The sequence below is a fragment of the Microtus ochrogaster genome, chromosome 15 (assembly GCF_000317375.1).
Source record: "Microtus ochrogaster isolate Prairie Vole_2 chromosome 15, MicOch1.0, whole genome shotgun sequence".
Lineage (NCBI taxonomy): Eukaryota > Metazoa > Chordata > Mammalia > Rodentia > Cricetidae > Microtus > Microtus ochrogaster.
Window position 1 is genome coordinate 43,282,580 of NC_022017.1, and position 14,291 is coordinate 43,296,870.

Here is a 14,291-nt window from a genome sequence, read left to right on the forward strand (position 1 = left end):
GGGAGGAACTCATCAGTTACTATTTCATTACACTACCACGCTACAGGGACCATCAGAACGCCAATGGAGAACCTGAGAAAGACCAGACTGTACACGTGTCACAGAGGAGGGGCTTATAGAGCTAATGAAGGGAGCTCAAGTCAAGGGCACCAGACACTCACACAAGGCACCAGCCTCCTCACTACTGCAGGTGCTTAGCCTGTCTGCGCATATGCTTTTCTCTGCTCTTCCAGTGTCCAGAGAGCCCAAAAGCAGCACTCAAATATAAACAGTCACTAAATACTGCAGATGTGTGTCCATCTTTATAGAAAGTTCACTTTTTTAAAAAAGTGTTATTCAACAAGAACCAAGTACAAACCAGCTAAAAGTTAATAATAATAGACTAACATCCAGGACAATGGAAACAATGCTCCTTCCTGACATGTATTATATCTATAAAGCTGGGTCTGCACTGTCACTTTTTTATACAAGATGGACAGATAAATACTATTTCCTTGATCTTACTGGCCAAGTCTGCAGCCCATATTTTCAGTCTTATAGATTACAAGCAATAAGTGTACCAACTGCTGATATAAACAGCTAATTAGTGACCTAACTGCACAAAGCGTAAACAACACCTTCAAATACATAGAATACAAGCAGCCTCCCTTCCAACATAAAGCATCAATAATGGCAACCCTGTGTACATGTGTGCCTCAGCTACCTTGTGACTAGCCATCCTTGATACACGCTAACTGGACAGACAACATCCATGACAGCTGAGAACAGGGAAGCTGCCTGTCTACTGTAAGGTGTCCCCGACCCAGAGTCCCACCCCACTGTAAACTGTCACTCAAACTAGAAACTAACCTCCATGATCCCAGTGTAGTATGCAAACGGTGTTATCCTCAGGCCCTTCACCATGATGTCAGATAAGTGGTAAGGGTACAGCATGAGGTGATCGCGACTGTACTTCAGCAGCTCTTCATAGTATTTGCGTTCATCTTTCTTGACATGTTTAACTGCAAGAAAAGGAAAATGTCCAGTTTTCTCAGGTTTCTTACTGTTGTTCTGGTGACAAAACAAAACTGAGTCTTAAAAAATGGTCAAGAACCAGTGTCTTTTTCCTCCTCTGGCATTCTCTCACTCAGATAGAGAAGACACTGAATTAAGACTAAGATATTATAGGGAAAACAGACCTATAAACAGCAATCTAAAAAGGAATTTTCCTCACAATTAGAAAACTCCACAGTATGAATTGTTATTATGTGGAATCAGTACAAATGTTGTTAAAGCTGTACAGTACACACGGAAAACCAAAATGAAAAGACAGCAGCAGTTATCTCTACTCGGCACAAGAGCATCTCCACTTACCTAGGTTATTTCTGTAGCGCAACTGGTTGCGGATACTGTATAAGACAACCTGCTTTTCATATTCTCGTTGTGAGTTTCCAAGACTCTAAAAGAAATTACACATGGCTTTTTAAACAGTTTCCAGATGAACAACAGTACTCTGTCTACCATAAAACTACGCATAAACAAAAAACATGACCCCTAATTTTACCCTGGCATTTCTAATGGCCAGAACTGAATAAGGAATACTTTCTTAAGTTTTATTATGTTAACTTTACTACTATGATATTAAAACATAATTCCTCATGTTCTTTGTAGTATGCCTTTCTAAAATGATTTACTTAAATTACTCAAAATAGTTACATAAAATAAAAAAGCAGTATAAGAATACAACTACACTGGTTAGCAAGACTGTTAACAAAGATTTCCTTCCAGAAAATCCCAGACTGAAGCGGGACAGAAAGATGGATAGATGGACCGATGAGTGGATGGTAGGGGCTTCTCACATCTATACCTATGTGAATTTAAGAATATAACCAAGGAAGGACAGATTGACATCCCAGTCATTTTGAAATGAACCGTAATTACGGAGATAAAGATTTCTACAGAATGTCCATTTCAAATGTGCTAAAACTGCGTCTGTAAAATGCCATTCCCTTACTCCTGCTCTAGAAAACATCTGGACCATCCTGTCATTCGAATACAGATCTTCACTGGCACTGAAGTACCTCACAGCATGGATGCTACGACCCTAAGAATACCAAAACCCAGACATGATCCAGTCCTTACATCAAATAGCGTCTGTACACATCACATTTTCCTGCATAGTTTTAATCGTTTTGAGATTACTTCTAACATCTATTAACAAGATGACAGACTCTATTGGCTATGGAGTAATAGTAAGAAATAAGTCTGTACACATTTGGGGTAAACCATCTCTTTTGAAATATTTTCAGTCAGTGGTCATTGAATCAGCAATACATATCCTACAGACAGAAACACAGAACTGCACGGAGTAAACAAAATACTTTCTAGCTGTGTCCACAGTGTTTTAAGTTCAAAGTTGAAACTATGAAAGCAAAGACTAAACATGCTTAATCATAGTTAACATTACATTCATGTGTGACCATAAAGTTAATTTAGTATCTGACTGCTCTCTCACTTCTAATCACCAGGTACAGTTCTTTTTCCTAGCACACTATAACCCTAAACTAGACCTCTTTAATGATGAAATGACTAGAGGATTCAGCTGGTTATTTTTTATAGGTTCGTAAAAGCCAAAGTAAATGTCCATACACCTACATTTTGCAATCAGATAAATAAAACCTCTAACTTTAATAAACTGTTCCATAACTGGTGAGGATGCAGTGACATGATGTGAAAATTGCATTAGTCTATCACAGCTGGAGGGACTCCAGCTATTTCCACCTGTAGCACCCCAAGTGTTGAAGGAGAGTGCACTGTGGAGAGACTACCCCATCACCCTCTACACAGAAGCAAGGCTGTTGTACTGAAGCTCACTTAGGGTTCAGAGGATCTGCCAAGGTTCCTGCAGCTCTGATGCCAGGTCAAAACCTCTCCAGGAAACACCACACATGCTCGTTGTACACAAGTGTGCCATCCCACTACAATCACAGCAAGTTCCAAACTGGAAGCTTTGGCCTTCTGGTTCAAAGACAGTCTTTAAGTTACCATCACATTTACCAGGAAGTGTCACTGGAGACTGCGAACTCCATCACCATGTGAGCTCAGGACTAGGTGTGGAGCACGATTAACCCCATCAGTCAATATATGCTATGCACACAAACCCCTAACTACAGTGAACTAAGAGTACATAAACATATGTTCAGCAACTCTTTGACTCTACCCTTCTCCAAATCTCCCACCACTGTAAAATATTGTTGCCACTACAGACCTAAGTGACAGAACAGGGACAACAGCCATTTCACTAGGACAGTTTTGGTTGCAAATGGGAAGGCCTAGCAGACAAAACCAGGCGTCATAAAAGAGGAACTACAGGAAATGAAGCAGTGATGTGAAAATGAGCACTAGCTACAGAGCACACCCCATGCAGCAGATAACCCTGACAGCAGGCTTTCTGCAGCCAGGGCTCCTACACACCTCAGTGTGTGCATCCTAACGGGTACCCTTCTACTGGACGGAAGGACGGACAGAGGGACGGATGGATGGATGGGTAGATGGAAGGGGAGATGGATGGATGGACGGACGGACGGACGGACAGACGGACGGATGGACGGATGGATGGGTGAATGGATGGTAGGTAGATGGACAAAGATAAAAATAACCACGTTTAAAAAATTGATCTATTAAAGGACTTCACTTTAAATAAAAGAACTACACATTGTGTCAAACAATGAACATAAGATATTAGCTAACAACAGAAAAGTCCTAAAAACAATAGCCTGACTTGCATTTTTTTTTTCCTGTGCTAGGGATGGAACCCAAGGCTCTCTGTATATGCTCAGGCCTCATCTACAGCTCTTTAACGTTTCTAAAGGTCAGTGTGACCAATAGAATAAAACGAGTATTTTCCTCATCTCATCCACGTTGGAAAACAAAGAACAACAACAACAAAAAAAAAACTGGCTTGTAAGATTTTTTTTTATCTGAGTCTCCTTCCTTCAGCTTTCAGAAGTGGGAAATGAGTCATTTCCAAATGAAGCCCACCAAAACTTACTGGAAATCACCACATGAATATACTTAGTATTTAAAATACCAAAATACACATTCTTTCCACACAGACTAAAAAAAAAATTCCCATTTTTAGTACATTTGAGATTTTTATAGCCATTTAGGAAGTATTTCAAACTGATGCCTCATTCCATCTAACAGCTACTAACAACCAACTATGCATAGAGATGCTTAGGGTACAAAGCCTAACAAAGAATCTAACCAGAAAATGCACATGGCAGGGTGACCACATGACGGATGAGGAATAACAGTAGGATGACAACATGGCTGGGGGCAACTATTGCGAAATTAGGGGGCTAGGAAACGCCTTAGTGACGACAGAAAGCGGAAGTGTAGCGAGAGGACTCAGTGTAGCGTGAGGAGGGGATGGGAAGGTCCTGCCAGAGACCAGACAGAAAGCTGGTGTGATCTGAAGCGGACCTTGACTCTGGGAAACCATGGGAAGGCTGGGGAAAGTCTGTACAAAAGAAAGCCATGCTTAGTCTGAGTGCTTTCAGGGATTTCACACACAAAAACAAATCCGTTTATACTGGGACTTAAGTTTTAGCGCTGTCCTATAATTACATTTAATAATCACATTTGAGTTGGAGGAGGCTTTTGTCAACACTAATTAGAATCAATTGTTTAAGCTGGGTATAATCTAATGACTTAACACAGAGGACAATTTACTCTAGTTGTCTGCAGGTATGTCTCAGACGTATTTACCTAAAGAACAAAACTGCCAAACCCTCATTCAAACTTAAGAGCAACTTGTTCCTAAAGGTTTAGACTTGTCTTTTCAAGTTTCAGAAACTGACTCTTTGACATCCTAGAGACCTTTACCCCTGAAACGCACCTTGACATTCTCTGTCATGCGATACTAACCAGAACCCCTTAACTCATTCCCTAGAACGGGGACTCAAACCACAACAATCATAAAACCATTACCACCACTATTCCATATATTTTCCAAAACCACATCTGTTGCCCATCACCAAGAGGAAACAGAAATCAATGGAACTGAGAGACACGGCGGCCAGCGACAGTGCGTCTCTTACAGGTGGCACATCCCTTCTGAAGACTTCCAGCCACCTGTCGTGTTTGTACTCATTTATCAGGCCGTCTACTGGCTGGCCTGGCTAAAACTAGTACACTCTGTGGGGAGGCAGGCTCCTTGGCTGCTGCAAACTCTCTGTACCCCAAAGCAGACATAACATCTTAGGAGGTGCTCAATAAATACCCGTGAAACAGCTGAGCAAAACTGCCAGTCAACGTAAGCGTTAGACTTCATGCTCCCGTCGACACATTCCTTATAAAGTCGGTCTGTCTAAAAGACAAAGTCCACCAACACACAGCACACATACCCTTCCGAATCAGATCCTGACTGCCCCTGGCAGCCTTACCCGCGACCACCCTCACACATTCAACAAACGCCTCCCGATGCATCAACACACACACACACACACACACACACACACACACACACACACACACCTCCAAACTTTGATGACTCGCTACTCGGTGGAGACCTGTTCTTCCCTCTCTCTGGGAGAGGGGTGGTCTTCATTCCTTATCTTGCACGGTCCAATTTAAACGCTTCCGGTTACGCATTCAACTATAGATCCGCACCCTAACTCCCACCCACACTACAGAGGAGTTTGAACTGTCACCCTGCGTTGAACGCACTGTTCCCATCTTTCTTCCACCACCCTTACAATTTTGGAGCCCAGGGGCTTTCTTTGAGATCTCAGGAGCGCAGGTCCCTTCCTAGCTTATAAAGTCTGCAAGCCGAGAAAACCGAGCGAGTCCGGCAGGGACATCACTCCAGCCTTCCTGGCGACCGAGCACTCCGAGCCCCGGTTTTCCCGAGCCCCGGACGGTCCTCAGGGCAGGCGACAGCTGGGCGGGGCAGGGCCGAGCCGTACCTGTCTCACGTTAGCTGGCAACTTGCTCCAGGGGTAGTTGTGTCGGATGTGGAACTCAACATCGATGTTCATGATGCCGGAGCCCAGGCCAGCGGTGGCCGCGGCTCTCACGCCGCCTCCCGTCCGCACGCACCCGGCCCGTCCGCGAAGACCGTACGCCTAGGCCGTGCGAGCCCGGCGCCGCCCCATGGCCAGGCCTCCACAGCTCCGCGCGGCGCCGGCCAAGGGGCACGGTGGCGGCGACTACGACCAGCACCTCAGTGGCTCCAAGTTTCTTCCTAGTTTCGGACTGCCGGAAATGGTTCTGCGCGACGTCACTTCCGATCGCAGGCGCAATGCCGGGGGGGCGGAGCTCCGGGTGGGCCTGTCCCGCCCCCTGCACGTGGTTGAGCCGGGCGAGGAAGGCGGTGCTCAGAGACCCCGGGAATCTCCGACGGCTGCTCCTGCTGCGGTCCGAGAACGAGCAGAGCCGCGGGGATCGCTGAGCTTCTGTGGCTCGGTTTCCCAAATGTGGGTTCCTGATGGCTCTGGATAGGCGGCTGAAGGTACTGCGGTCAGTTGTCCGAGCAGAAGCGCTGCTGGGGAAAGACTACTCTCGCCACCCCGCCGGGCAGGACAGGGTCACCGAAGCACCGACTGTGACAGGGCACCTACCCATTGGGCGAGCGTCGCTAGCGGCGTCATCCCTTCCAAGCATTGGCTGTATCCTGGGGATGGAGAACGTTGGACTCCTTCCAAGATCCAAATTCTTAAGATGTGGGAATGTGGAGAGCAGAAATTTTAGCTAGCTTCGGTCGCTTTTTAAAAAGGCGGAACTCGGGAGTTATTGTTATCGCTTCAGCTCTCCTTAAATCTTTGGGAATGGTTTCTTCAAGAGCATATGGTACGTCGTAAGCAAGCGCATTGATGGTACTAACAACAAGAAGACCCAAGTTCAATGTTTTTATTTTAAAGCAATGTTTTTAGGTCACGTTTCGTTATGCACTACAGCTACGAACTGAGAACATTTAAGACACCTAATCCATACCTCAACAGCTGGCAAGTCTGAGGCATACTCATTGGATCTAATTAATTGAAACTTGGGGTACACACTGCTCTTACGTGGGCGCATTGTCTGTGGTTATACGATTGTAGTAGCTTCATGACCTGTTGTGACCCTCCTCAGCATAACTAAAATTTACTGAACTTTAACAACAGGTCAGTATACAAAAGTACAGCCTGCCTGCTGGGTATCAGTTCCTTAACCTTGCAATAGACCGTCATCTCTCTGCATGCCGTGAAAGATTGCCGCAGCTACTAGCCCTATTAGAAGAATAAAGTGCGGCCTGGCAGGGTTACATGCCTAGTTCACAAGATTGTTCAGTGTAACGGAGCCCAAGGGGCTTTGATATTATTTTATATAAAAGAGTGTTTTGTCTGCATGTATGTATGTGTGTGCCTTGTGCCTTCAAAAGCCAGAAGAGAACATTAGGTACCAGTTCCCCTAGAACTGGGTTGCAGACAGGGGTGAGCCTCCACCTGGGTGCTGTGAGCTAAGCCAGAGTCCTTCACAACAGTCACAAGTGATCTTAGCCGCTGGGCCCTCTCTCTCCAGGCCCAGTCCAAGACTGTTTAGAACCACCCTTGAATTTCCCAGGGACAGCCTTCCCAGAAGTATTCCGCTTCCTACTCTAGCTTAGGAAGTTCGCTTAGAGTCAGTGACATAAACTCCCCTCTACAGCTTTAAGGATTCTACATGTGGACCAAACAGTACTCTTCAAAATCTATGTATCTAGTACAGTGTAAGTAACAAGAACATTAAAGACATCTTCGTCCTAAAAATCCCTAAAAATCTTTATTTCAACTGCGGGTGCCAATTAAGCTGGCGTGAACTTAGGAAGTTCGTTTTTGTTTGTCAAATTATGTTAAATCTAGCTGGGCCTCAGCAGAAGCTGGTTACGGTGGACAGATGCCTGCTAAATCAGTAAGGTGCAGACCCACAAAAAGCAGATATGTGAAGGAGGAAATAATAGTAGGCCAAAGCTGTGTGGACGGGAAGGAGACAAACAGCAATTCCTTCAGAGTCAGAACCAGCAACAGTGCAATTGATGAACACGAGGTGCTAGTGGCAGAACGGGACTGCCTCCATCTCCCTCAAGGAGACTGGGAAACTAAGCAATTCTGGTTGTTCTCAAACTAACCCACAAGATCCAGTGACTGTCATGTGGGAACTCAAGGAACAAGACAGCTCCCTAGGCATCAGGAAGGAGGGGGGAAAAACAGCTGCTAATTGGGTTCCATGAACAGCGCTGGTGATTTCATTGGTTCTTTTTTGGAAAACAAAAATATCCATTCTTTTAAGTTTTTTTGTTTTGTTTTGTTTTTTTAATTGGTTTTTCGAGACAGGGTTTCTCAGTAGCTATGGGGCCAGTACTGGAACTCACTCTGGCTCTGCCTCTGCCTCCCGAGTGCTGGGATTAAATGTGTGCACCACCACCACCTAGTTTTTTTAAGTTCTTGACTGGGGCCTCCTCACTTGGCCTCTGCCTTTCAAATTTTAAAGAGATTGAAACTACTGGAGCTATTGCCAGAGCCTTTTCACTAAGACACCCTTTAAGTAAAAAATAGATTCAGACGTGCAAATGAATAAAATTCCTTCCTGCTAGATTAGATCTGATAAGGAAAATTACCCAATTGGTTTTAGCAACCTGAGATTGTTTTTAAAAAGTATTGACAAGGAGTTCTGTGAGTTCAAGGCCAGCCTGGTCTAGGGGTGCTAGTTTCAGGACAGCCAGGACTGTTACACAGAAAAACTCGGTGTCTACAAACAAACAAACAAAACAGTATTTATAGTGATAGGCCTCCAGTGGTTCAGGCTGGCCTTGAACTCATCGTAACTAAGGTCTTTGGATTTCTTATCCCTAGCACTGGGATTATAGGTTTGTGACTCCACACCTGGCCTGGCAGTCTACTCTTTAGAAAGACTATCAAATTATGGTATTCCCAAAATTTCGAGAGAAATAATGAGATGCGGTAAGTTTTAACTAAGGAGCTGTTGGAGAGCCGCACTCACAAAGCCCCATGGAGGGAAGAATGATGGCTCCGAGGATGCCCATGTCTAGAACCTACAAGTGTTTGTGACAATGTGATTAAATTAAGATACGCTTAAGATGGGGAGATTGTCTGGGGCTGGCTAAATGGGCATAGGGTAACCACAGAGCCCTTAACTAGGGAAGCAGAGAGTCTGGGATCAAGAAGGGATGGATGGAGGATGGAAGCAAAGTTGTGATTTAGAATCACAGCCAAGGCTGTGGAAAGCTACTGGGAGCTGAAAAAGGAAGTGAATTCTCCCCTAAACCTCAAGAAACACCCCTGTCAAGACATCTCAGTTTCCGGTCTCCTAGACTGCAAGATGATAAATTCTTAATTCCAAGCTTTTAGTGTGGGGATTTGTTAGGAGAGAAATAAGACATTATTATAATCTCCCAATAGAATCTTGTTAGCTGCATTCCTCGGCCCCCGATCTGCCAAGGTGCTCTTTCGATGCTAAACCCTAACACTACTCCCATACCCAAACAAGTGGTGTGTACAGTTCTGTAATTACAGTCCTCCAGTTCCATATGCAAATGCCCTCTGGAGGACTCATCCTTTCTTCTCATTAATATTTGAGGAACAGATGAGTTATATCCTTTTCAGAGAACATTTTGAAAGAAAAAGAACTACTCTTAGATTAAATGGGGATCAAGAAATAGTTTCTAAAACAAAAAGAAGGAAGCCACTGCGTGTATTTTAAATTTCACATTTTTTTTCTGGGCCTACCGTCTGTTAGAACAGAAGCCTCCCAAAGTCAGGGGCTTTATTTAGTCTGCTTCAAGTTCAAGCTTACATTAGCTGATAGTAAGCACTCAATTAATAAACACTGAAGGAATTGGGCACTTGGAGCAAACTACTAATTAAAATCCAGATTAGAGGGCTCTTTTGAAAAGTCCTCAGCATTTCCCACACCAGCCAGGGGAACTGGACAAAGGCTACCTTTCTAAGACGTGTGGACCAGAAACACCCGTCAATCCCCACCACCCCGTGGTTCCTACTACCCTCTGCTGTGGTGCCTGTTCATGGTGGAAATCTTCTTCACTCTGTGCTGAAGTGAAGAAATGCTTCTGAACCTTTATCTGTATTTAAAAGAGAAGACAATGCCAACTAGACAGGACATCCCAGCCATCCTCTCCTGCCTCCCCTACATACCCTCTTTGGAAATATTAATACAGCTGCTACCCCCTTTACTGGCCCTACTGTTTATTTCCTTTGGGGTTTGGGGCATAGAATGCCCATCTCTGTGATGCTCATTCCCATTTCTTTACCTGGAAAACTGCATAGTGGCACTAAATGAAATTCTTAAAAAGCCAAAGGCAACATTGGAGAAGGTGGAAAGAGCAAAGTAATGTCTCCCTTTGGATTAATCTGTGAATAGCGGGACATTGTGGTTCACTTCTGTAATCCTAGCACTCAAGGGGCTGAGGCAGAATGGTTGCTGAAAATTCTAGACCAGCTTGAGCTACATAGTGAGTTCAAGGCTCGCCTGAGCTAAAAATGAGACCCTGTCTCCAAAGGAACAAGCAGAGGATTTTCTGGGCCATTTCTTTTGCAAATGATGGTCACCGCTAAGGAGATATAATTTATTTTAGGGAGAAGCGGGTAGGTGCTCTGCTATACAGCCTTTTCAAGAAGTCAATAACTCATAAATATGTATAATCAGGGAATGCTCTATTTCTGACATCTGGAGTCAGTTTATGTTCCAAATATTCTTAATCTGACGTGGAAAGGGAGGCTCAGGGCTCACGTGCCAAACCAAAAGGCCTCCTCCCCAAAGCAGGACAATTGCAGTAGTGAAGGTGTCCACCAGGGGCTGATCTCACACAGCGTTTCTACGTTTAAAACCCCTGGCTTCTGCTTTCATCTAAGGCGTTCTGATAGGCCTGGCAGGCCTGAAACTCCTCCTCTAATTCATCTTCAGTAATCATTAGTACCAAATACTGTTGACTGTCTTCAAAATCGTGTCACCTGGGCTCCCTGGGCAGTGATCCGGCTGAAGTCAGTCTGGTCTTAAGATCCCCATGCATGCCTTTAAGTATAAGCTCTCGTCCACAGGACAAGCTAGCCAGCTATAAAGCTCACGTTATTCTTAGCTGAACATATTTTCACAGTATCCACTGTGAAAAGTAAAGTCACGTTGAGAACGAATGAATATCCTGTGATGATTTTGGTGTTATGTTGTTTGGTGTTATGATGATTGTGCTGATATGTGTGTTATAATGTTGCTTTGGTTCTGGGGCCTGGGTTAGTTAGCTTTGAACTTGCAGCAATCCTTCTGCTCTGTCTTTCAGGGTCATAATGTGAGCCATCATACCTGCCTGGGAAAATGGAGACAAAAGAGATGAGGTGTTGAAAGCAGTGACAGTGACATAGTCTCGGGGGAAGTTCCCCTAGTCTGTCACCATCTCTTCAGCAAATTAACTCATTTAAATAAGTAGATAATGTCAGTGGCATAAAACACAGAATGTTAAAATGTTAATACTATATTTAAATACAGAGGTAGTCCTAATAACACTGGAAGCACTTGGGAAGTTTGTTTTGTTTTTCATTACCAGCGTTCAGACCTCACTCCAGATCAACCAGACTTCAACCCAGAAGTCAGCTGTCGGAATCCTGGAGGTTAGAAGCCAGGAGCTGCATGTTTATAAAGTAGCACCAGGATTTCTGGTGTGCAGGAAGGGTTAGCAACCACTCATAAACATCTTTGTGTCTTTGTTACATGAATTTGTAAAATGAGGAGAGATTGGACAAAAATTAATAAGATCCAATTCTAATTCTCTAAGTCAATAATCCTATTGATCAGATATAATAATCAAATCTATCATATAATGCGCAATAAGAAATTAATATCTTCAACACTACTCATTGTTCAGCATCCTGTGGAGAGCAAGGAAGTACTTTTTCATGCTTTGATAGCAATCAGGAGAGACATAAGTCATAAGTGTTCACTTCTGAGCCAACATGAAAGCCACCTGAGTTTGTCTTATTTACACACTGGTCTGTTTTGTTTTGCTTTTTTTTTTTTTTGGCTTATTTGGATGTTCTGTCGCAGTGGCTTAGGGCTTGTTGGAAATATATTTTATTTTCTTCTACTTATGTCACTCAAAGTTTACTTTTAGCACTAAAGTCACCTTTAGCAACAGGTAAATCTCCAAGGAATGCAAGTTCGTCTACTAATGTGAGCTGCAATCAGAGATCAAGTTCAAGCAGAGCAGGATGGCCCTGTGATCTCGCTAAATGAGATGTGAGGACCGATAGGAAACGCTATGGCTACCACGAACTCTGGGAAAATGGCAGTGGTTGCTTCTTGTATGGAAACATCTGTTCCCCACTTCACAGAAATATGAAACTCTCTTTCCTGTAGGTTTACTAGTAACTATGTCCTTTAAGGAACTATACAACCATAATAGACAATAATTTTTATTCTTTTCTTTTTCTCTTTTTTTCTGATATAGGAAGTCTTTTGACTGACATACCTAGTAAAAAATATGCTCAGGGGAGCAAAACTATCACCAAAAAATTAATTTAAAAGTCTAGAGATACTTATATTGCCTTCGATAAAATATGAATTGTTATAAAGACATCCAAGGTCAAATTCTGAATATTAAATAGAGTTTTTGAGTCTTGGCCAGTCATGTTGAAAGTTGGGCTTGGCTAGCAGGGGACTTTCAGAATTCATTTAGCTCCTATGTCAGATCTTGAGAGGAAGCAGGGACATGCATGAAGCCTTCAGGACTTCCCAAAACTTCTCAGCAGAAGTCACTACCCCAAAGAGATAACAGCCTTTTAACAGAAGGGGCCAAATTTAGTCTTTCATCTAGTAGGGTTAAGTCACACACAAGCACACAAATGCTCATGTACACCCACCCAGCCCACTACCCTGTGGGGTAAGGCACAAGGAGAGTATGTCAGCCCCAGTGATGCAACAGCAAACGTTCTTATGTGTGGAAATAGTCGCATGTGGCTGTCGCCAAACCCCACATAGTGGCCTGTTTTGATCTGAACAAAGCCTATTTCCTGCATAGGATATAAGGAGTGAGACTGAACCAAACTGGCAGTCCTTTTGCTATCTGTGTTCTGAGACCTCAGTGCCATGAGGCAAGACCTCAGGAACATCAGGGCCTGCCAGCGTTGAACAAGGAAGGTTTCCATGGATACACGGAGAAAGAATAACTCAGAGGACCCCAAGTGTGATTTCTAAATGAGAGGATTTCACATTTCTAAGTCTAAAGAGTCTGTGTGGTTCCTTCAGGCAGATAATTCTGACCCATCCTGGGAAGAGGCTAAAGATCAAGACCATTTCATGGACACCATCAGTGAGATTAATGTCAAATATATGATTAATTTCCAAGTGTAAAAGAAGCACATTTATTATATTTATGGATAAAAGGGAAATATCTCAGTTCACAAACGGAAAGAAAATAAAAAGCTCTATATCAGAATTCTATAAGAACCCCAAGCTTCACAGGCCAGTAATAGAAAGAGTATTAACAACTGATTCTTCTCTGCTAGCACATATTGACTTGAGTCTAGAAATGAAACTCAGCCAAGAAGCATCAACTTAATTAATATAGTTTTTCAGTCAATGTGGTCCAAGTAGTTTGAATATTATGAATTTAGGTAGGACACAGAGCTGAGCAAGGCAGGATGCTACTTTCAACTAAGGAACAACCTAGTAGTGTTGAGAATCTAGGTACACAATATAATATACTGTAAAGTATAATGTAGGAGTGGGCACAAGACACTAGAGCAAGGAAATAAATCTCATTAGGGACTTAGAGAAGTCCTTTTCTGCTGAATATCAATGCTGGGATAGATCAGAATCATATATCAAAGGATGTTTTGTAGCCAGGAATTATATAAAAGATATCATGAAAGGCAACAGTACATAATTTTTTTAAAAAAAAATAACCAAGTGTGGTAGTACATGCCCATAACCACACAACTCAAGAGGCTGAAGCAGGAGGATTATGAGTTTGAACAAGCTTGGGTTACATAATGAGACGCTGTGTCAAGAAAACAGAAGAAACAGGATGATGTCGCTGCTAGACTCAGTTCAGTGTTTTTGGGAACAGAGCTCACCTGGAGATAATTTGTCGTTTATTTTTGACAGAGTTTCACGTAGCCCTGGTTAGCCTTGAACTACTGACCCTTCTGCCCACATGACTCAAGTGTAGGGATTATAAGCTTACTACTAAGCTAGCTAAGTCTTTCCTTTAGTAATTCAACTGTATGCACACACACACACACACACACACACACACACACACA

The 14,291-nt window shown here is 43.3% G+C and overlaps 1 protein-coding gene across 1 annotated transcript in view; it reads right to left on the reverse strand.

The window, feature by feature from the left end:
* Fam91a1 (family with sequence similarity 91 member A1) overlaps window positions 1-6,225 on the reverse strand; it is a 40,283-nt gene extending 34,058 nt beyond the window's left edge. Inside the window, exons 1-3 of the mRNA XM_005354576.2 lie at window positions 5,949-6,225; window positions 1,354-1,438; window positions 850-1,001 (exon numbers count right to left, since the gene is read on the reverse strand). Coding sequence (XP_005354633.1) covers window positions 850-1,001; window positions 1,354-1,438; window positions 5,949-6,020 — 309 coding nt within the window. The 5' untranslated portion in view covers window positions 6,021-6,225. The remainder of the gene's footprint in view (window positions 1-849; window positions 1,002-1,353; window positions 1,439-5,948) is intronic.
* Between the last annotated feature and the right edge of the window lie 8,066 nt (window positions 6,226-14,291).